Source organism: Gracilinanus agilis, chromosome 1 (assembly GCF_016433145.1).
Source record: "Gracilinanus agilis isolate LMUSP501 chromosome 1, AgileGrace, whole genome shotgun sequence".
NCBI lineage: Eukaryota > Metazoa > Chordata > Mammalia > Didelphimorphia > Didelphidae > Gracilinanus > Gracilinanus agilis.
Genome location: NC_058130.1, coordinates 336,130,470 through 336,153,236, shown reverse-complemented (window position 1 = coordinate 336,153,236; position 22,767 = coordinate 336,130,470). Strand labels below are relative to the sequence as shown.

Genomic DNA, 22,767 nt, shown 5'->3' with positions numbered 1-22,767 from the left:
TTTTAAACCCTTAACTTCTATGTATTGGCTCCTTGGTGGAAGAGTGGTAAGGGTGGGCAATGGGGGTCAAGTGACTTGCCCAGGGTCACACAGCTGGGAAGTGTCTGAGGCCGGATTTGAACCCAGAACCTCCCATCTCTAGGCCTGGCTCTTAATCTACTGAGCTACCCAGCTGCCCCCCACCCATTTGTTTTTAATGAGATCCTAACCAGACCTTTATAAAGAAACAACCTTTTACTCCAGTGAATCATAAAAAATAAAATCACATATAAGACACTATTACAGTATGCTCTTCCCTTGAACATTTTTCCTTCCCTTTCATATCTTTTTGTTTTTCTTTTCTTTTCTTTTTTTTTTGGGGGGGGGGGTTCAGACTTGTGATTCCTATACTGTAGGGAACCAATAATGAACATCAACTCTTTTGCAACTTAAAACGGGGTACTGAGATGTTATCCCAGGGTAAAATAGCAAGTAGTGTCAGAGGTGGGTGGGACTGAACCTAGCACTTTGTGATTTAAAAGACCACCTTTCTGTCTACTTTTTGCTACCCAGTCAGGTATCCAATCTTATTGATTCTATTTTTACTTCTGGACTCTCCTCTCTATTTCCATTGACACTACTCAAATATGGATTCTCATTACCACATGCTGAGAGATCTGGGAGTCTCTTTCTAGTCTTTTCTTTTTATCTATGCTCTCTCTCCCCTCCAAGTCACCATCATGTTCCTGGCTAGACTTATCTTCCTCATGTATCCATATGGCCATATAACTTATTTGTTCGACATGTTTCAATACCTTTCCTAATGTCTATTTAGTAAAGTTCAAATTTCTTTCTTGGGAATTCAAGGCCTCCCACAATCAATACTACACTATCTTTCTAATTTACTTCCTGCTATTCACCACCATATAATTTATAATTTAACCAAACCAGACTATTTACTATTTCCTATGTATGCCCATATTTTACCTTATTCTTGTCCTAAAATGCTCCATCTATCAAATGAATATCCATCCCATAAAGCTCAGTTGAAACATTGTCTCCTTCATGATACCCCCTTATTCCTCTATTCAATGATGACCTTTCTCCACTCAGATCTCACATAGCAATCTGTTTACTCCTCTATATAACATGAATATTTTGCAATATGGTTATTTATCCATATGCCAAACTCCCATACTAGACTATAAAATACAAGAAAGCATATTTTCTCTATAATTTGGTATCTCAATTAGCACCTAGATAGTACTCTAGACATATAAGACCCAATAATTATTTACTTTCTGAATTGACATCAACCTGACATAAGATAACACTTAATGACTAATATCAGTAGTTTAGGTTAAAAAAATTGTACTTACAGGACTGTGCCTCTAATATCACATGGAAGGAAAAATAAAAAAGAAAGAAGTGAATGTTAGGTTTAAAACTTTAAGGATAATACTTTTCTATTGACTTTTTGTTTACATGAATATGTGGAAAGTCTAATTTTTCATGAATATAGAGCTCAGGTCCCATGTCTGAATAAGTAAGGTTGCCTGACATTAGTTAACACAGAGGTTAAACTGACTTAACAATTCCTATGTGTCAGAAGCAAGAACCGAAAGTATATCTTACTAACTCTATGCCCAGCCTTCAACTTACTACCCTAGTCTCCTCTTTTTCCATTCTATTTATTTCTAGATGGTCTTAAAACATTATTTAAAATTTTTGTTTAAACTATATATAAGAATAACCTTCTGTGGCCTTTATTAATAAGCCCTTGGTAAGTGCCTATGTCATCAAACAAAAGCTAATAAGTAGATGATTTGGTCAGGAAAATTAAACAAACACGAATATTACCTACTCTAAAATGTCTCCTTCCCTTATTGCTCCTTGATTCTGACCTTTTTCCATTCAGATCTCCCATGCTCTTTGTTTACTCCCCCTTCTTGTAACATGTATTATTTTACATTATGGTTATTTGTACAACTGCCATATTCTTGTACAAAACTTTACCATCTGAGAGGGCAAATCTCTTAGCCAGGAACTCCTGATGAGGAAATGCAGGGCATTTCCAGCAGGCAGGCAGTCCAGAGCAGATCAGCAACTGTTTTGCAATTTAACAATTTAGAGAATTTAGTCAGGGTACTAAAAGGTTAATTGATTTGACTAGCATTACACAGCCAGGATAACAGAGGGAAGACTTGACAGAAAGACAGGCTAGCCTAATCTCCACTACCACATGTTGCCTACACATGAATTATAGCAATTCCCAAGAAAGCTAGAGCATCAGAGAAAAAAAGATAAGATGGTTTTAGACGCTACTTATTTTTAATGGTTTTCAAGAATCTTTTAGATTGCATATGAAAAAATACCAAATCTCTACCAGTAGTTTACATTTTTCCTTATTAGACTTATACATCAAAACAATCTTTAAAGCCTATAAAGATTAGACAAACAAATGGTTACAAGCATGAATTTAACAAAGTTTTGTTTCTCCTTATCTGTACCATATAAAATGTGCCAAATCTAGTGCTGTCTATATAGAAAAAGCACTGAATTTAGACCATTATCTGGGCACCAAAAGCTCAAGTTCCTGCTCAGTCTGCCACTTACTACTACCTGTGTGGCTTGGAACAAGTCACCTTACCTTTCTGGGCCTTGGTTTCTTTTAGTTAAAAATTCTGGAAATTGAACTAAATATCATCCAGGTTTCCTTCTAGTTTCAAAATTAAGACCTTGTGACCTCTATGTGAATGTTAAGAGGCACAGAATGATCTGGTTATGGCCTTTTATTATTTAGGTAATATGGAAAGTGCTTATTTAAAATCCCAGAATCTACTCAATTTATTTGTAATACCAGGTTTCCTTATTTTGTCATTCCTGTAATCAAACATTAAAAGTCATTCTTATTCATATTTTGTTACACAATTGAAATAATCATCTCATATTACTTACTGATATTGCCGGTGAAAGACTTATGTTCCCAATGGAAACTTTCAATTCATCCAAAGAAGCCATTGTATGATGAGAATTGTTGGGATGCACAGGCTTGATTTCTATGCGGTACTTCTTTGGCTCTTCATCTTCAGAATCAGAATCACTGGATGAGTAGAAATGGTTTTCTTTGGTATGTTTGGACCAGTTGAGGAAATTATTTTTAAAATGTTTCGCAATAAAAAACTACTTTTACACAGTATTGGAGCATGGGTGTACTAGTCTAGGTTCATGAAGGCAAGTTCTAACAAGCTGAAAGGCTTGGAGGAGGATAAGAACCAAAAGGAAGTAAAGAACTATTTCTAAACTGTGACTATCAGTGATTCTGGGATAAGCCTCAACAAAATAAAATGAAAACACATTCCAGCTTGAATAATAAAACCGATCAAATAAGGAAAGCTGAGAAACAATTATGAGGAGTCTGGCAAGAGGACTCTTTTATGATCTAACCATATCAACAAATCCACCAAATAAAGAACCACCACCAAAAGGCAAGAAAAGAAATCCTTTTCTGAAGAGAAAATCTCACAGAAAATATCTAATTCAAAGTCCAAAGAAATGAATAAGCAAAAAAGACCCCAATTCAATTTAATAAGCATTTATTAAATAGCTGCTATACATGAAGAGAAAGGCTGCTTGACATAGTGAATACAGAGCTGGGCAGATCACTTAACCTTTCTGAGTCCCAGGCAACCCTGTAAGACAATACATAGCAGAACTGTTGTCCACTGACATTATTACAGAACTTTCCAAAAGGGGAGTTCCCTAAACAAATGAAACCATGGCCCTGGACAAATTTTTTTGTTTTAAATCGGGTTCTGAGAAATTTTTAAAAAGCAAAATTTGGGCCACCTGACTCCAAGGAGGTGAGTAGAGACAAATTCTCCAGAAAGAACCAACTGACCTTATGACATCCCTCCCTGAAAAAAACACCCGACACATCCATTAAAGAAATGGATCTCTCAAAACTTTGTTTAAAAAAATTTTTTTTAAACCTTCATTTAGAGAAATAAAAGAAAACCTGGCATCTATTAGAACACTGAAAGAAAAACACAAAAAATTTTTCAGAGGAAAACAAGTGCTGCCAGACGGGAAACGAAAATGCAAAGCTAGCAGGGAAAAAAACTATGACAAAGCAGTACAACTGGAAGAAGTTTTAAAATCTTTACAATTCAAAACAAAACAGCTAAAATGTTTGTTCTCACTGAAAAAAATAAGGAACATCAATTGAACATGCTATATCAAGAAAGCATAAAAGAAACTGTCTGAAAAGAGGCAAAGTACAGACTAAGAGAATTGGTAGAATAGCATTGGAAAAGAACCCAAATTTAATTGATTTAGAAATATAGAAAAACTCCAGAGCTTTAGTATCAAAGAGACTCTTACAGGCCAAAAGGAAGAAGCATATAACAAATCAAAATCACATTGGATTATTTCAGAGACAAGAAATGAAAGAGACTGACATGCATTACACTAAAAGAGAAATAGATTGCCTGTCTTATGAAACTGAGCATGCACCTTCATGAGAAGTAAAGTTGGGCAGGACTTTTGATCTGTAAATTGATTACAAAAAGCACAGCCTTAACAAAGCAAAAGAATCTTTAAAGCAGATATTTTTAACCTTTTATATGTCATGAACCTTTCTGCCAATCTGAAGATGTGTGGATCTTTCCTGAAAATGTTTTTAAGTGTATAAAATAAAATACTTGGGATTACGAAGGAAAATAATTAGACTGAGAAAAATTAGCAAAATATTTTTAGAAACAGTTTCATGGATCCTAAATTAAGAACCCTCTGCTTTAAAACAAGAACTAATGAAGTGATAAAAGAGAATTACTGGCTCTTCAAGAAGGTAAGAAAGATAAGAATTTTGTTAAGTTCTTACTATGATAGAGTATGAGAATTTTGGAGTCCTCGAACAGAACTTTTACAATAACTGATTATGCTGTAAGACAAAAGAGCTCAAATACAAAAAGACTAAAATCTTAGTTATGTCCTATACAGATTTTTTTTTTTTGAGAGGAGGTGAGAAAGGGGAAGAAAGGAGAATAGGGTAACTACTAGAGTACTTGTAACAGATATCAGCACATCCTCAGCAATTTTTTAGAACCTTCTAGAATGGCCTGAGACATTGGGAGATTAGGGACCATGCCCAGGCCCATAGCTAGCATCTGTCTGAATTAGAATCTGAATCCAGTTCTTGACTGTTAAGGCCCATACTTTTATCTACTACACCAAGGTGCTTCTTTTTAAGACCATAGCACAATAGACTACTAAAAATGCTACAAAAAAAGATGCAGATTAAATGGATACACTTTAAAAAATTATATCATAAGTAATGACTAGGTCAATGACTTAGCCATTGAAACAAATAGCATTTACTTATCCTTTTATGACATGTATATAACAGTAAATTTGACAAATATAGATGAAAGGATATCATTCTGATTTGCTTCTGGTTTAATACTATAGCCTTCCTCATCTACATCAGGAATGTTCTGGAAAAAAAAAAAAGAATTTTATTACAAAGACAGCTACAATTTATGTATATTCAGCAATTTAGTTTTATTTTAAAATATTGCATATGATCAGGCCATTGGTCAAGTGTTATCATATTTTAAAATTATAATGCATGCTGCAGAAGTTTGATAGGTTAGATTAATGAAAAATGAAAATGATGACTACATTATTTCAGAATAAAGCTAATAAATGAAAAGACAATGATATATATTGCTATTAAATGACAAATCTGGCTACAGATAGATTTGTGCTTAGTATCTGATGATTTGTTTTTCAACTGAAATCAGGTATAAAAAGTAGATTTACAGTCTTTTTGAAAATCACCAAGTCAAGAGTATTTAGTAATAAATATATATCCATAACCATAATGCTAGAAAAGGGAGAACATAAAATAAATATCAAATATAATTCCTTTCAAAAGAGTTTATAAACTAAATGTAAAGTCAATTAATATGACATCATTCTGTGTATAACCCCATATTAATAAAAGAACAGGAACTGGACTTGTGATTTCAACAGTGTGAGGAAATTCTTTCTGCCAATGTAGGTCAACACCTTCTCTGCAATTTGTAGTCTTAGATAGCTGCCTAAGACAGAAGTGTCTAATATGGGGCCTCCCCAAAGCTTCCAAATAAGGAGATTACAATGTAACTGGCTAGTTGTTTGACCCTGGGCAAGTCACTTAACCCCCACTGCCTAGCCCTTACTACTCTTCTGTCTTAGAACCAACACAGAATTTTGATTCTAAGACGGCAGGTAAGCTGTTTTTTAATGAAATGGGGAAACAGTTAACAAAATAAGTTAAAATACAATAGAACATAATGTTAAAATATGGTTAAGTCAGATTGAGGACCAAGGGAGCTCTCTCTACCTATGTTTAGTGGCCCCTTTTCTCTGTTTTTCCCCACTAGCCTAGAGGACTAAAAGGTGGCTTATTTGCCCAAAGTCAAATAGCTAAAAATTATAACACAAATAGCAGCTAATAAATGTCAGCAAGCAGATCTTAGACTCAGGTATTTCTGCCTTAAAGGTCTGCCCAAGCAACCTCTTCATACCAGTATATGATATGTAAATAACTGTTAAATCAGGTGGTACAGGTGAGCACAGAAGTACAAAGGCTGAGGGACTATGCGTAGAAGACTTCAGGAAGGAGGGTAAGACTTCAGGTGGACTCTGAAGTATGGAGAGCTAGAGAGGTAGAGGTTAGGTAGAAATAGGTGTATGGGGGAGAACAAGAAGAACAAAGATATAGAAAGAATAAGCATGAGTTCAGTGAAAAAATTAGGCTGACTGGAGCAAAGAATAAGTGTAGTGAGTAGTGGGAAATAAAGTTATATAACAAGGCCTATCACAGAGGGCCTTGAAAGTCAGATCTAAGAACTTATATTTGATGTCATAGGAAGTATGGTGCTATTTAATTTTAAAGCAAATGAGGGTGTGTTATAGTGAAAATGATGTTTAAGGGAAGTTAATTTGGCATTGTGGAAAACAGATTGTATATGTGCCACAAAGCTGGGGGGGGGGGGGAGTGGGGGCAGGGAATGGTGTGGAGGTGGGGTTGAGTACAAGTAATCCAAGAAGGAGATAAAGGCCTAAACCAGGATGTCAATAATAGGAATCAAGAGTTTGAAGGTAAAAAATAATCAAGATTTTCTGAACAGATAATGGGGATGAAGGAGAAGCAGGAGTTAAAGATTAATAGCTGGCTGGGAAAAATGATAATGCCATTGACAGAAATAGAAAAATGTGACTATGTAAAAATATGATTTAGAAACAAGAAGGGATTCAAGGAGAGAAGGAAGAAAGGATAAAGAGAGCTTGAATAAAAAAAGTATTGAAGAAATGATGAGCAGTCATATGAAATGAAAAATGAAGCATCAGCTCAGACTAAGGAAGGAAGTAAAGATTTAAGGAAAATGGACACTAAAACAGAAACAGGAAGTTTGCCAGAAAGTTAACAAGAGATGAATAAAATAAAAGCATCTTTAAGCTGTGACAAAGATCAGGAGAAGTTGAACAAAATATAGCTCTTCAAGTCTTTAAGCTGGTTCCTTCATCAGTTTTGACTATACAAAAAGGAGCAGTAAAAGCAGAGCCAATTTCAAACTGACAAGCAAAGAAAACTAAAGGTCAAGACTCATGACAGGAACCCAAATTTAGAACTGGAAGGGGCCTGAGAGGTTATTTAGTTCAATTCCTTTTTTTATGGATTTAAAAATTATGGCTCAGAGAGTTGATGAACTTTGCAAGTTCTGTGCACAAGGACACATAGATATTGTGTGACAATCAGCATTTGAACCCAAGTTTGACTTCTGATGATCTTTCTAGACACCAGAAGGTGGTAGTGATATTATTTACTACCACAATTACTAATTGCTACTATGCTATAATAATAATAACTAATCTTTATATAGATATACACATACATATATATCACTACATATCTCATTTGAGCCTTAAAATAGACCTATGAAGTAAACCGTACAAGTATTATTATTTACAGATAAGAAAACTGAGTCTGAGGGAGGTTAAGTAATTGGCTCAAGGTCTTAGAGCTCATTTAGTATCAGAATCAAAATTTGAACTCAAGTCTCCTGAATCCAGTAGATGACTATAAAAGTTCAAGATAGACAGTAAACCTGATCCAGCAAAGAGAACTAAGGAACTGCATGAAATTGAAATGCTAAATGGTTGGAGAAGTTAATGCAGATTAAAAGAAAGGTCTACAGATATATGAGAAATTACAGGTAAAGTTGTAGGCTGAAAGTGTGTGACATTTGTATATCTTTTATCTGACATGCACATCTTTAATTTGCATCCCTGGTTAATTTCATTCTTTTTAACTGAAGTATTTATGTAATCATAATCAAAATTCTTAGTCAAAGGCTAAAAAATTAAATAAATCCAGGCAGTTTCCAGTTTCCAGTAATTTAAATATATCACATGGTTCTGATCACTGAATATGATCTTTGCAAGAGAATCCTAGATTTATGAGATTAGGCAATGAATTATGAAAATAGTTGGTTATGGGGTTTTTAATCCTACTGGATTGTCTCCATACAAATTAATTCAGATACCTCCTACCCCAAGTAAAGGAAGGTAAAGGAATATTATTAGCTCATCATTCCTTCTTCCAAATACCCATCATTTAACAAAACTCCCTTGTTGACAGCAAAGGAAAATGGTGAATGTTGGAGGGGATGTGGCAAAATTGGGACACTGATGCATTGCTGGTAGAGTTGTGAATTGATCCAATCATTCTGGATGGCAATTTGGAACTATGTCCAAAGGGCTTTAAAAGATACCACTGCTGGGTTTATACCCCAAAGAGATCATAAGGAAAAAGACATGTACAAAAATATTTATATCCGTGCTCTTTGTGGTGGCAAAAAACTAGAAAACGAGGGTATGCTCTCAATTGGGAAATGACTGAACAAATTGTGGTATATGCGGGTGATGGAATACTATTGTGCTCAAAGGAATAATAAACTGGAGGAATTCCATGTGAACTGGAATGACCTCCAGGAATTGATGTAGAGTGAAAGGAGCAGAACCAGGAGAACATTATATACAGAGATGGATACACTGTGGTAAAATCAAATGTAATGGACTCCTGTACCAGCAGCAGTGCAATGATCCAGGACAATTCTGAAGGATTTATGGAAAAGAACGCTGCCCACATTCAGAGGAAAAACTATAGGAGTGGAAACACAGAAGAAAAACAACTGCTTGAACACATGGGTTGATGCAGACATGACTGGGGATAGAGACTCAAAACGACCACCCCAGTGCAACTATCAATAATATGGAAATAAGTCTTGATCGATGGCACATGTAAAAGTTGGCTATGGGGAGTTGGGGGTACATGGAGGGAGAGTAAGAACATAAATCATGTAACCATGGAAAAATTTTCCAAAAATTAAAAAAAAAAAAAAACCTCCCTTGTTTGTGACTTACTTTCCTCACTCCCTTCACTGTTATCTTTGATACTGGTTTTCCTGATTTATTTGGAGTTAGGTGAGGGGTAAGAATGAAAGAACAAAAATAGATAAAGAAGAAAATAAAAGTTCAGATTCAAGAGTCAAACCCTTACGATTGAAGTCCTTAATGGGTTCTTAAATATTGGATTGCCATTATAACTCCTGCTGCTGCTGCTATTAGCATTTGAGGTTTACAATATACTTTATAAACATTATCTCATTTGATCTTCATGACAACCATAGGGTAAGTGCTACTAATACCCCCATTTTACAAACTTTCCAAAGAATGTGCCTAACTTTCAGTGCAAAAATCAACATCATGATTTTGATTACCTCTGCTTGCTTATGAAAATTTATAAAGAGAAAAAGAAGTCATCAGTTCCAATTTCCTTGGACACTTAAAAAGAATGATCATTCCAATAAAAGGTATGCTAGGCTGTAGAAGAAGATAAATTTATCAGTAAATATTTGTTATAGTAAGTATTAGTCATAGGATATAAATATAACAAATGTATTTTGAATGCAGGGACTACCTTTGTATCTCCAGCACTTAGCACAATTTATGAAACACAGTAATGAATAATACGTGTCTTCTGACTGGTATACGTCCATTCATCTACTTGATTTTGAGGCTTTCATAAGAAATTTATCTCTGCATTCTTAGTCATTTCCTCTGAAAAATGTGGTATAGTTTCTAGAAACACATTATAGTGAAAACTGAGGCCTGGGACAGTGAGATAAGACAATGTATCTACCAGTTGGGAAGAACTAGGTTCAAATCTAGCCTCAGACACTTCTTAGTTGTGTGACTCTGGGCAAGTCACTTAATCATGTTTGCCTAGCCCTTGCCTTTCTATCTTAAGAGTTGTTACTGGGGGCAGCTGGGTAGCTCAGTGGATTGAGAGTCGGGCCTAGAGACGGGAGGTCCTAGGTTCAAATCTGGCCTTAGATCCTTCTCGGCTGTGTGACCCTGGGCAAGTCACTTGACCCCCATTGCCCACCCTTACCACTCTTCCACCTAGGAGCCAATACACAAGAAGTTAAGGGTTTAAAAAAAATAAAAACAAAAAGAGTTGTTACTAAACTAGAAAGAAAAAGAAAAAAGGTCTACTTACACTAAAATAATATTTATTATTAATCCTTTGATAAGCATGACAGTTTCATTATCTACTAACTTTCCTTAGAAGCAAGTATGGGCATTAGAGAGGGTAGGAAAATTTGTTTTAACCTTTGTGTGTGTTTAAATAATGCTTACTTTTTATTTTTCCTTTGGATATAAATGGATATTATCAAGAAGAAATAATGAAATAGACTAGCACCATTTTCCAAACACACACACACACACACACACACACACACACACACACACACACACACATTATATGACAATTTATCATCTCCGCCTAACACATATGAAAAAACCAAGGTAGAAAGTATTATGCTAAATAAAATTTTGAGAATATGCACTTCTTGCTGTAAGAAGATAGATAATGAAGTAGAGAATACATAATGGAAATTTCACTCTTTTTTAGTGATCCTTCCTATCAAGATACACAAAACAAACAAAACAAAAAAAAAAAAACATGTAATCAACATTCTATGACAAAGGCAAAAAAAAGTAAAAGTATGTTCACGTGAAAAGCTCCAATCTAGAAATACTCAGGCAGAAGAGGAGAATAAAAGGCAGAAGAGAAGAATAAAACAAAGCCTTAAGTCTATGCTTAAAAAAATAAAATGAATCAAGTAAAATGTTAGAGCCACACAACTGATATCATTATAGAGAGAAAAAAATCAAATCGGAGAGTTAAGTTTAATTAAAAATCTATTAAGTTATTACTGATTAGCAACCACAATGAAAAACTTAAGACATCCTTTAAACACAACAATAAGGCAATATGTAATTCAGATTTAAATTGTGGAGTGTATCTATTAAATAAAGATCCTAGTATATATATGCAATAAGCATTTAACTGCATAAACAGCAGGTGGATCAGAATTTTATTATATGATGTTATTTGTAATTTAAATAGGCTTCTATACAGTTATATGAAAAGTGTTATGTGAAAATGATAGGGAAGAGAGGCCCTTCTAGTTAACACTCACAAACAATTCTGTTCCTAAACTAGCCATTAACTGATTCTGCACATTTGAGTTGTATGCATTGGAGGGGCTGCGCATATATATATATAATATATATAATAATTCCCAAGTGTTTTTCATATATATATATATATGGGAATTATTAAGAAGCCAGAAAAAGTATCATGGTAGATGGTTAGTACAAAAATCGAACTATCAGAGGTTTCATCAATTAGAAAGTGAAATGTATAAAAAGTATCATTCCAGAAAAATGACAAACAAAAATGTCCCCAAAATGACTTGGAAAAATACTAAATGAATTCACACACATTCCTCATGATTTTTCTAGAAATTACTAAACATTTCCAGATGGAAATAAATATAAAAATTCATCCACTGTGAGAAGCAGTTGGATGAGTTATAAACATCAATACAAAGTCTGAACTAGGTTATATTGGTATATGCCAGTGATTCCCAAAGTGGGCGCTACCGCCCCCTGGTGGGTGCTGCAGCGATCCAGGGAGGTGGTAATGGCCACAGGTGCATTTATCTTTCCTATTAATTGCTTTTAAAATAAAAAAAAAAAATTTAATTTCCAGGGGGCTAAGTAATATTTTTTCTGGAAAGGGGGCGGAAGGCCAAAAAAGTTTGGGAACCACTGGTATATACTGAAAAATATTCTTTGGCTACAAAAAATTTAAACTATTAAAAAAGAAATGTTACTAATTTTTTAATGAAATTTTTATTTCTTTTATAAAATTCTGTCTTTTTTAATGTATAAAAGTTTGATAATCATAATATCTAAAAGAAATATTAGGCACATTTAAATATTTCCTTAAATATCAAGTCAGAGGAATAAGCACTGAAACAAATCACAAGTTAAAATAATTATAATTCAGTCCAGTGGTTTTTAACCCTACTGCTAACACAGATCGTTTCCATTAAAGTCAGGGGCCATGTCCTTTATCCCCCACCATCCCCAACATGTTGAATTTGCCACTCAAATAATCTTTTATGTTTATTCAGCAATTTAAGAAAGTAAATATGAAACAAAAACAAGTTACAATTCAATTAGGCAAGCCTTAACTGCAAAATAAATAGAAGTCCATTAGAACTTTACTTTCAAATAAAATTAGATTTTCTGTAAAAGTCTAAAAGGCTGAATGTTTTTAACCTAAAGCATAAAAAAACAAATAGCAAGTATCAACAGAAATCAAAAAAATAAAACATGAGGGACCTTATTCTTATCAGTACCCCACCAATATCTAACGTGTTTTTTAAAATGTCTACAGATCACCTATGTTTTAGTAAATCTATTCTCTTACTGTAGCCACAAATAGCTTCATTTAAAGTCTTTGAATTATGTAATGAGAGAATTATGTAATGAGAGGTTTAATAAGATAAAATAAAACCCTTCAAATGTTATTTAACCAGACCATGTTTTGGTTTTTTTTCATTCTAATCTCTAAGGAACTCAAAATTAATTTATGATAAAAATAAAAAGCTATAGTCTGATGAGATCTGAAAACAAATGAACACAACCATTACACTGAGGGATCTATCATGTTCTTTAAGAGGGGAAAAAAGCAATAAAAGCAGCTTTCAGGTATTCATAATAAGTAACATTTCAACATGCTTTCTACTTAGTGATAATGAAAGCTGAAGGGACTCTTGTACTTAACAAAGTGACCACCATAAAACCATTACACATGAAATTCAGCCAATATTAAAATTAATACAATGCAGTTAGTGACTTTGTCTTTTCTCATGACAATAGTTAATTTATACCATCTGTACTACAAAGAAATTTACTTACAACTGAATCTGCATCTGGACATTCCCTATTTAAAAAGAAAAAAAGAAAACATCATCTTAAGTGGTTTCATATTCCAGAATTAATTACTAATTATTTTTCAGCTTTTTTTAAAGAGTACTTTAAATGTAGACCTTTTTTATCCAATTCAATTATTTCAAATAATTAATCTATCAAAAATTTTAAAACACTAAATAAAAACATATCTTAATATATCAGGATAGAAATGAAAAAGAAGGCTGAATATTCAGAAAACCCTAATTCAGACATGATTTGATCAGTTAAAACTAATTCCCTAATATTCAAATCAAGGCAAATGAAATAAGTAACAATATTCATGTAGCACTGTATGAAAAACCATCTTATATACATTAATTCATTTGAGCTATAAATCTGTTAGCAATATATAAATAAAATTTGTCCTGACTGACCAGAACAAAACTTTAATACCATTAAAAATTATCTGTCTTCTATGAATACTCTTGTAGTATATTCCATTGTTGAGGAAGTTAATCGTCTTAGAGCAATTAAGTGGATTTTAATCAAGTCTATTCATTTAATATGCTCTCTATACCTGAAAACACTATAACCAGTTTTCCCAAAGAGATAATTTACACCCACTAATTTTACATACTAAATGTTTTATAGTACAGAATATATTCAACAAGCTTTAATTAAGCAACTTGTATGTATAAGACATTATTTTAGGCACCATGGATACAAAAATGAAGAGTTCCTGCCTTCAAAGAGCTTGCATTCTATTATGGAAAATGCACAAAACTAAATATAGAATTACCCTAGGAAGTCTACAAAGAGAAAGCAGCTAAGCCACAAATGGTCTCTGGCCATGCTCCCCTCTCCTATAGCTTAAAAGAAGTGAAGCCTGCTGGCTGTCTCTAGAATCTCAAATGGAGTAATTATATATGTCCTTTGTCCAGGATTATAAGGAATGGATGTGGACAGACATTATACTCCAATAATAACCAGTGTTGGTGGCATTTGCACTATTCCCTTGTTACTCATTGATAGAAGTTGGAGATTTGAAGAGACTCCTTGCTTCTCAATGCTACTCTCTAACTACCACTATCACTCAGTAAATGTTTAATTCACACTTGTCATGGAATTAAGATTCTAGTGTCTGTTCTCTTCTTATTTTGTATATTAAGTCCTTCATAACCTGGCCTCTTCCTATCTTTTCAAATCTAATGATATACTTCTCTCCATGTATTCTTCAATCAAATGACAATGGCCTCCTTGCTTTTCCTTGTACAAGACACTATTCTCCATTTTCACTGGCTGTCCTCCATGCCTAGAATTCACTTCCTTCAAGTCTTAGCCAAAGTTCCACCTTATATAAGCAGATGTTCCAAGTACTTCATTATGCGTGCTCTCTCTCCTCTTTCTCAGCATATCTCCAATTTATCCTGTGTATGTATTGTTTGTAACATAATTGTACATTGTCTCCCCCATTAAGACTGTGAGCTCCTTGAAGCAGGACCTATTTTTTGCTATTCTTTGTAGTGTCTGGAACATAGAAGGTCCTTAATAAACAACGCTTGCTGACTTGAAGTATCTGATCCAATAGCACATTTTCTCCCCATGAACTCTTTGCTTTAGGTAGGTTTTTTTTTTTAACTCTTACCTTCCATCTTAGAATCAATACTGTGTATTGGTTCCAAGGCAGAAGTATGGCAAGGGCTAGGCAACTGGGGTTAAATGACTTGCTCAGGGTCACACAGCTAGGAAGTGTCTTAGGCCAGATGTGAACCTAGGACCTCCTGTTTCTAGGCCTGACTGTCAATCTGATCCACCCAGCTGTCCCCTATATACATACTTTCACAACATCCCTTAATATAGATTTTCTCTCTCCATTCATATAACTACTATTACAATTGTCTTCTAATTAGTTTCCCTCTATTAATCTCTCCTTCAAAGTGATTTTTCTAAAGCATAGAACAGCCCACGTGCCCCTCCCATCAACAACTCTCCTAACTCCACCCCCATGAGCCTCAGTGTATCCCTTTTACTTCCAGGGTCAAATATAACTTCTTTTGCCATTTAAAATTCTTCACATTTATACTCTTTACATCTTGTATGTGCAGATATATTATTTACATGATATCTCCTCTATTAGAAAGTAAGTTCTTTGAGGGTAGGAACTGTTTTTTGCCTTTGTTTGCCCAGGGCTAACACAGTACCTGGCATATATATAGTGAACAGTTTTTGATTGCTGCAGTACCAGGCTAGTCCACAAAGGCCTGTTTAGATCATAATATGCCTATCACTATTTAATCTCAACCACAAACAATAATCTCTTTTCCATAGGAAAATGTATTAGTTCCACCCAAGGCAACAGGAAGAAAGCAGGAGTGGGGATTCTCCTAGCTCTAAAAGCAACTTGCAGGAGAAACCTAAATTCCATGGCAAGAGGGAGGACTTTTCTGAGGGTAGGAAGTACCAGCAAAACTCTCACAAGCTGTGTTAACAGGCAACACTTCTCACCACCTTAATAAGCTAGGGGGAGGGCATCTCCCTATTTCTGCATGGAGACATTAACAGAGTAACACTAATTCAGCCATACCAAGTTTTATGAACTAGGGGAAAAAAACAAAGGACATTTAGTTAAATTTGAAAGGAGCAGAATTTATAAAAAATAAAGAAATTATATTTAAAATACTTACACTGACTCTGCGTCCTTTTCCTTCTTAATTATTCCTGACAAAGCGAAAGTCTTTCTTTTTCTTGGCTTTATCCCTGTCAAGTGAATGTTTATATTGTTAATGGAAAATGAAGGTTTATTTACTGGATGCTTGATCAGAGGAACTTTTTTAATATCTTATGATTCTTAGCAAATACTTTATGTTTAAAGCTTTTGGTGCTGATGTGAGAAGGAAAGAACATTTTTTTGAAGACTATCACTTTTCTAAGAAAATCACTTTGATTCGATCATTACAGGATCTGTATATACAAAACATATATACAAGATATAATAATCTTCATTCATTAATGCCAAAGATATCATGCAGAGCACTCTCTCTGGGCACTCGGCGGCCTTCCCTCCCAACCAAGTTCGTTACTAGAAAGGCAGAGGGACTTCGGGTAGGGCTGCTCCCCTCCCCCTCTCCACCTTACCTGATGACCTTTTTTTCCCATCCCCCAGCACTCTGCTCAGCAGCCAATGGGAGCACACAGAGGGTAAGGTGGGGAGTTCACAGGCAGCAGAGCTGGAGGGGAGCAGAGCACTCAGGTCACTCCCCTCTCTCCCTCTTTATACTTACTGAGGACATTCCTCACTTCACCTATCCCTCTGTCCAACAGCACAATGGGAGTGCTTTCTCCCTTCCCTGTGTGGGGTAAGGGGAGTACGGGGCATATCCAGCATGTGGGAGAAAGGAGAATAGCACATGGTCTTGGGAAGGGTGGGGAAGAAGGCATGGCATGCAGTCTGGGAGGGCAGGGTGGGGGCAGGGTTCAGCATTCCATCCCTAAAAAGTTTGCCATCAATGTATTAGGGTGACAGCATTGACCAGTAATCAGTAAGACATGCACTCAGTAATTATCTCTAACAGTAGTTATAAATTTGTGCCAATCCATTCATACCCTTTCCCTGCCTCCTCTATATACTCTTGAAGAATGCTTGGCCAGGGTCAAGGGTCAATAGCACAGAGCAGAATGAACTTACTGGCTAAAACTGATATTACCCTTGTTCTTCAACATCATTGCCATAAACTACAACTCAGCAATAATATCAACATTCTCTTTCTTAATCAATTGATTCCTCATTTTTATTCCATATCATAACATTCTTTAGTATCTATTATATCAACTTAATCTAGAATCTAGGACTTACAGCCTTCAGGAAAAAAGGTCTTATTACTTATATGACATCTTACAAGTTCAAACCTAACATTCGTATAATTCTTTACAGTTCTCAAAGCATTTTCATGTTTATCATTTTATCCTCATCATACCCCTCAAAGATAAGTAAAGCTAGTGCTAGTTATTATTTTCATTTTGCAGATGAGAAAATGGGGAGCTGAGAGTTTAAGTGACTTGCTAACAATTGAAGCTATCCAAAAATAAATTGGGTTGCTTTAGAAAGTACACTCAATCTTCAAATAAAGTCGAATGATCTCTTACTAAGAATGTTGCAGAAAGCAACCATGATTCAAGTGGAAATTGGGCTGGATGATTTTCCTATTCTATGACCTATAAACTTGGACTAGAAGCCAAGTTTCTTTATTGCTATTCAGTGCTTCCTCAAACCACACAATTCCGTATTACTAAAACAGAAAACAGTAAAGATTTTATATTATTATGAATTTATGCACATTATTTTATAACTTCAATATATACATGTTAATTCCAAAATATCCCTTTTGTTACAATGGAGGAAAAAAAACAGTGTACATTTAAAAATACAATTTTACTGCCATTTTTAGAGAAGTAAAAGGTTTGCAAAATGCTTTACAAATGTACTCTCATTTGAGTCCCATAGTAACCCTTACCATCCCTAATTTACAGATGAAGAAACCTGAGTCCACTGTGGATAAGTGACTGACAGTGTTAAAGGGAAGATAGGAGCCCAGGTCTTCTGACCCCAAGTTATATCATATTTGGACAACAAATTAATGCTTTCTTTTAGCAACCCAAAGACCTACTTATGAGTAAATAAAGATACAGTGTTCCTAATTTTCATAGCATGTCACCATATTATAAGGGTGAAATAAATAAGATACTTTCCGCTTAAATAAGCCCCTTGCTAGGGCTCTTGTTTTTAATTGCCCCAAAAAACCCACAACCAAAACCCTTACCTTCTCTCTCAGAATCAATACTCAGTAGATTCCAAGGCAGAAGAGTGCTAAGGGTTAGACAATTGGGATTAACTGACTTGCCCAGGGTCACACAGTTAGAGAAGTGCCAGAGGTCAGATTTTTAATTACCCTTTTGATATTCTAATACCTCTTCATGATTATATGTTCAATAACAAGACCATCAAGTTGCTAATATTTAAGGGATATTAGCCAGTTAAATGTACAAGCCATAACATAATTCATCACTTGAACCTTACCTTCAACTACACTAGCAGCATCACATTCTTCAAATTCAATAAGGCCTAGGAGGGGTAAAAAGGAAAAAAAAGTCAAATTTAGTAGCCTAGTAGAAAATAATAATCACACCACAGCAGATCAAGCATATAAACTGATGCATCTTACAGTTAAAAGGATTAAAAAACAATGTATTCAATAATTTCAATTATTTAAATGGATAGAGCAATCAAATGAAACAATGTATAATTAAAATGATCAAATTTAATCATGGAAAACACTGAAAAAATTAATCTCCCTCTTCTGGCAGAGACAAGTTTATGGGCATGGAATACTGTATATATATTATCAGAGAGAGCCAATGCATTGACTGATTTTACAAAGAATTTTTGTTTTTCTTTTTTTTTAAACAAACAACAAAAAAAACCCTTGTGTCTGGGAAATTGCAATTATCTCTTAACTGGTCCCCTCATTCCAACTTTTTCTCAATTCCAAATCCTTTTCTATATACTGCTTTGCAACTGCACATAAAAATACATTACATGGTTTCTTATTCAAAACCTTTTTATATGGATTGAGAGTCAGGCCTAGAGACCGGAGGTCCTAGGTTCAAATCCAGCCTCAGACACTTCCCAGCTGTGTGACCCTGGGCAAGTCACTTGACCCCTATTGCTCACCCTTACCACTCTTCTGCCTTAGAACCAATACACAGAAGTTAAGGGTTAAAAAAAAAATCCTTTTTATAAACAAAGGCTAAAAGGAATATTCACAAATGGGCATTATAAAAATAAATTTTCAAAAGATATCATTCCAATCAAAAATGTTGACAATATTTATCTATTTTCTATGAAATAGAAAACTGCTGAAATTCAAATAAATCTATGGAAAAAATGAAGATGATTTCTCTTTTAAATGATCACAAGAAAACTATTATGTCAAGATAATGAGAAATTAGCTTACTTGGAATATAAACAGAATAATGTACACATTTGCTAATGATTCTCTGCTAAGATATCAGATAAAGAATCATTAGCAAATTCTTTAGCATGCCTCTTTATAGGTTTATTATAAAGCCAATTAGCTAAACAGAAAAAGACTGACTGCAAGAATGTGACAATATTTACTAAAATTTCTTTCCTCTCTGATAAATGTAGATATAAAATTAGAATACTATTAAAATTCAAACAGAGGACCATTCAGTGATGAGTAATAATGACTGCTATGAACAGAAGAATTTCATTCAAATAATCCAGTTGACAAGCAAAATTCTAATTAATGAACTGTCATTTAACCTCTGGGCTTCTGTTGTTCTTCAGTAAAATAAGGGGATTGAATTAGATGGCCCAAGGTCCCTTCCAGTACTAAATCCATAACCCTAATACTTTTACTACTTAATTTTTTAAAAAAGAAAATGCTTGTACTTCATAATATGAACTATAAGAAATTAAAAAGGAAATAGCATAAAAAAGAAATTAAAAGAATCTATTTTGATGTCTATGCTGCAATTTCCAACAGTAGGTATTATTAAACAATTGTGGAGATGAGCAATGATTAAATGCCTTTAATCGGATAAGCTTAGATGATGCCCTTTTGGTTAAAAAGCTGTGTCAATGAGTGGCTGCGTGCTGACGTGCTGACAAATTCATTAAATTAACTTGTACGAAAGAATTAAAAGTTAGACATACTTGACAATGAAAAAATTTATATTTATACAGTTTTATTGGGCCAGACCTAGAAATATGTCATATAATATGTCATAGGAAGAAAAAACCTTAAATAGCATCTCTAGAGGAAAAAGTGTGTGTGGGACTAGATAAGTGTCACTGGAGCAGATCATACACTGAAATGCTACTTCTCTGAGACAGTAATATAGGCACATTTTGTCCATTTTGTCTGCATTCTAAAAACTTCATAGTATCAACTTTTCCATTTAATAATATGATTACTACTAACCCTATTTTGTCAAATGAGCCTAAAGTAAAGGCAGACCACCTCAGCGGCTATCCAGTCAGAAGCTTTCCTACTTATTGCAAGAGCACAGTTAGAATGAGTCTAGGAATTCCAATTCAAAAGACTGAAAGGACTTAACCTAGGTTGAGTAAAAAATTACTGTGATGTACTGGCATTTGGTTGCTATATTCTGCCTCTTATCAAGTCTAGCATACATCTAAAGCTTTTTTTATATATATAAAGAAAATATGATTTAAAATGCTACAAAATCTTTTTTACAAAGCGAGCATCACTTTTAAAACTAACCAAATGAATATAATTTAATTACATAAAAGATATTAAATTAATCTACATAATTTTAACACACAACCAAGTTTTTTCTTTGTACTCCTTCCTAAAGAAAATAATTTTCATATTATCCATAAATGATTCTGGCAGCAGTGAATGTAGTCATGAAATATAATCTTAATTAGTCACTAAGGATGGAGTCTACAAACTCTCCTAATAGTTTGTGATATTTTCTGGCCTTTATGGTCAAGAAGTTCTTCCTTAAATGTAATCAAAATTTGCAAATATGTTTGAAGCTCATTTTCTTGTGTTCATTACTTTCTGAAAAAATATTCATCTGTATTTTAAACAGTTTTAAAGTCACCCCATCCTACCCTCCTACTCATACTGTTTATCTTTAAATTTTCCTTAAAATCTATTTGCCAACCTCATCATTTTGGTTGCTATATTCTGCCTCTTATTAAAGGTAGCATAAATTTAAAGCTTTTTATATAAAGAAATTATAAATAAGCCTGCTACATAATCTTTTTTTAAGATAGGCATCACTTTTAAAACAAACGTAAAAGCTCTTCCACCTACACAACTGAATATGAAGGGAAAATCTAATATGTGAACAAAACAATTTTACAATTGCATATATTTGTTATCTGCACATATAAAAATTTGTTGTAGATAAAAACAATTATAGACAATTCTGGTTTCTGATTTTGAAGGTTTAAAAATACTCATTTTGACATTAAACTGTGCATAAAAGGATTTTTTTAAATGTATCTGCTTCACATGCTGCTTCAAGTGGTGAGGTTGGCGTGCCTGGCTCAGAGCCAGTCAGCAGCTCAGCTGGACATCAATGCACATTATGACCTTCCTTACAGTGTGTCACTTCTGAATTGTTTCTGAAATAGAAAGTTTATTCAACCTTTCTCTCAAAATCAGTGGACCGACTATCATTCTGCTATTTAATCAAGAGGACAGGTTATTTTTCTGACAGTACTAAAGCCAGAAAGCAATTCCTAATGAATAGTTTGATACAAGTGGAATTTCAACTGTTTTAGCCTCAATTAATCCTCCTGTCAAAACAAATGACTGTTGTAAGAGCTTAGATATGGTGCTGAATCACAAAGGTCAATTTAACATGTAAACAAGCAAACAAGCTTTTTTCCCTATCACCTGGTGATGTTTCAAGCTTATTTTCTAAAGAAAAAATATATCAAATTTAAAAGATGATGCTGGAAGAACAAATCTAAGAAAATCAACCACTCACAATAATATGATGCTTTGATTCCTAATGAAACATCTAAAATAGGTGTGTATAAAATGCATCAAAAACCTTCCAAGAAAATAAAACAGAAAGAATAAAACTTTCTTTTAAAGTTTTGATGACAAAGAGAAAGTATTAAAGAATAAAGGGTTACTGGTGAAAATTACCACTACTGAAATCAAATTCCCCAAGCACAAGGTACATGAAGGCAAACTATTATTTTTTTTCTTTGTTGATGACTGAATTTGTTTTTATTTTTTTCTGTTTTTTTTTATTAGTAGAATTACAAATGTTTCAGCCCCTCCCTCTATTCCCTGCATTAAAGAAGGTATTGTCATCCATGAAACATACATACATACATATATATGTATATACATATATACATACACACACACATATAAATTATGTCTTTCACATTTCCATTTTTCAGTTCGTTCTCTGGAGGTAACAGCCACAAGTTATTCTTCCAAGTATTAAATCTGTAGCTTTGTATAATGTTCTTTTGGTTCTACTCATTTTGCAGTTCATTATCCCATGTAGTTATTTCCAATTTTGTTTGTTTTTTAACTAGTCTGCAAATCATTTCTTATGCACAGTAGTATTCCATCACAATCACATACCACAATTTGTTTATCATTCCTCAATTGGTGAGCATCCTCTAAATTTCTAGTTCTTTGCCACCACAAAGAGAATTGCTATAAATATTTTGGAACATATAGGTTCTTTTCCTTTTTCCATGATCTCCATGGGAAACAGCAGAGGTATTGCTGGGCCTAAGGGTATATACAGTTTTATAACTCTAGGTCTAACTCCAAATTCCTCTCCAAAATGGTTGGATCAATTCATAGCTCTACC

General features: G+C 34.1%; 1 protein-coding gene across 1 annotated transcript in view; it reads right to left on the bottom strand.

Moving 5' to 3' along the window:
- FCHO2 (FCH and mu domain containing endocytic adaptor 2) overlaps nucleotides 1-22,767 on the bottom strand; it is a 145,586-nt gene that overhangs the window by 40,305 nt on the left and 82,514 nt on the right. Inside the window, exons 9-14 of the mRNA XM_044663019.1 lie at nucleotides 18,440-18,484; nucleotides 16,050-16,122; nucleotides 13,372-13,396; nucleotides 5,417-5,474; nucleotides 2,938-3,113; nucleotides 1,359-1,370 (exon numbers count right to left, since the gene is read on the bottom strand). Of these exons, the coding sequence (XP_044518954.1) occupies nucleotides 1,359-1,370; nucleotides 2,938-3,113; nucleotides 5,417-5,474; nucleotides 13,372-13,396; nucleotides 16,050-16,122; nucleotides 18,440-18,484 (389 nt within the window). The remainder of the gene's footprint in view (nucleotides 1-1,358; nucleotides 1,371-2,937; nucleotides 3,114-5,416; nucleotides 5,475-13,371; nucleotides 13,397-16,049; nucleotides 16,123-18,439; nucleotides 18,485-22,767) is intronic.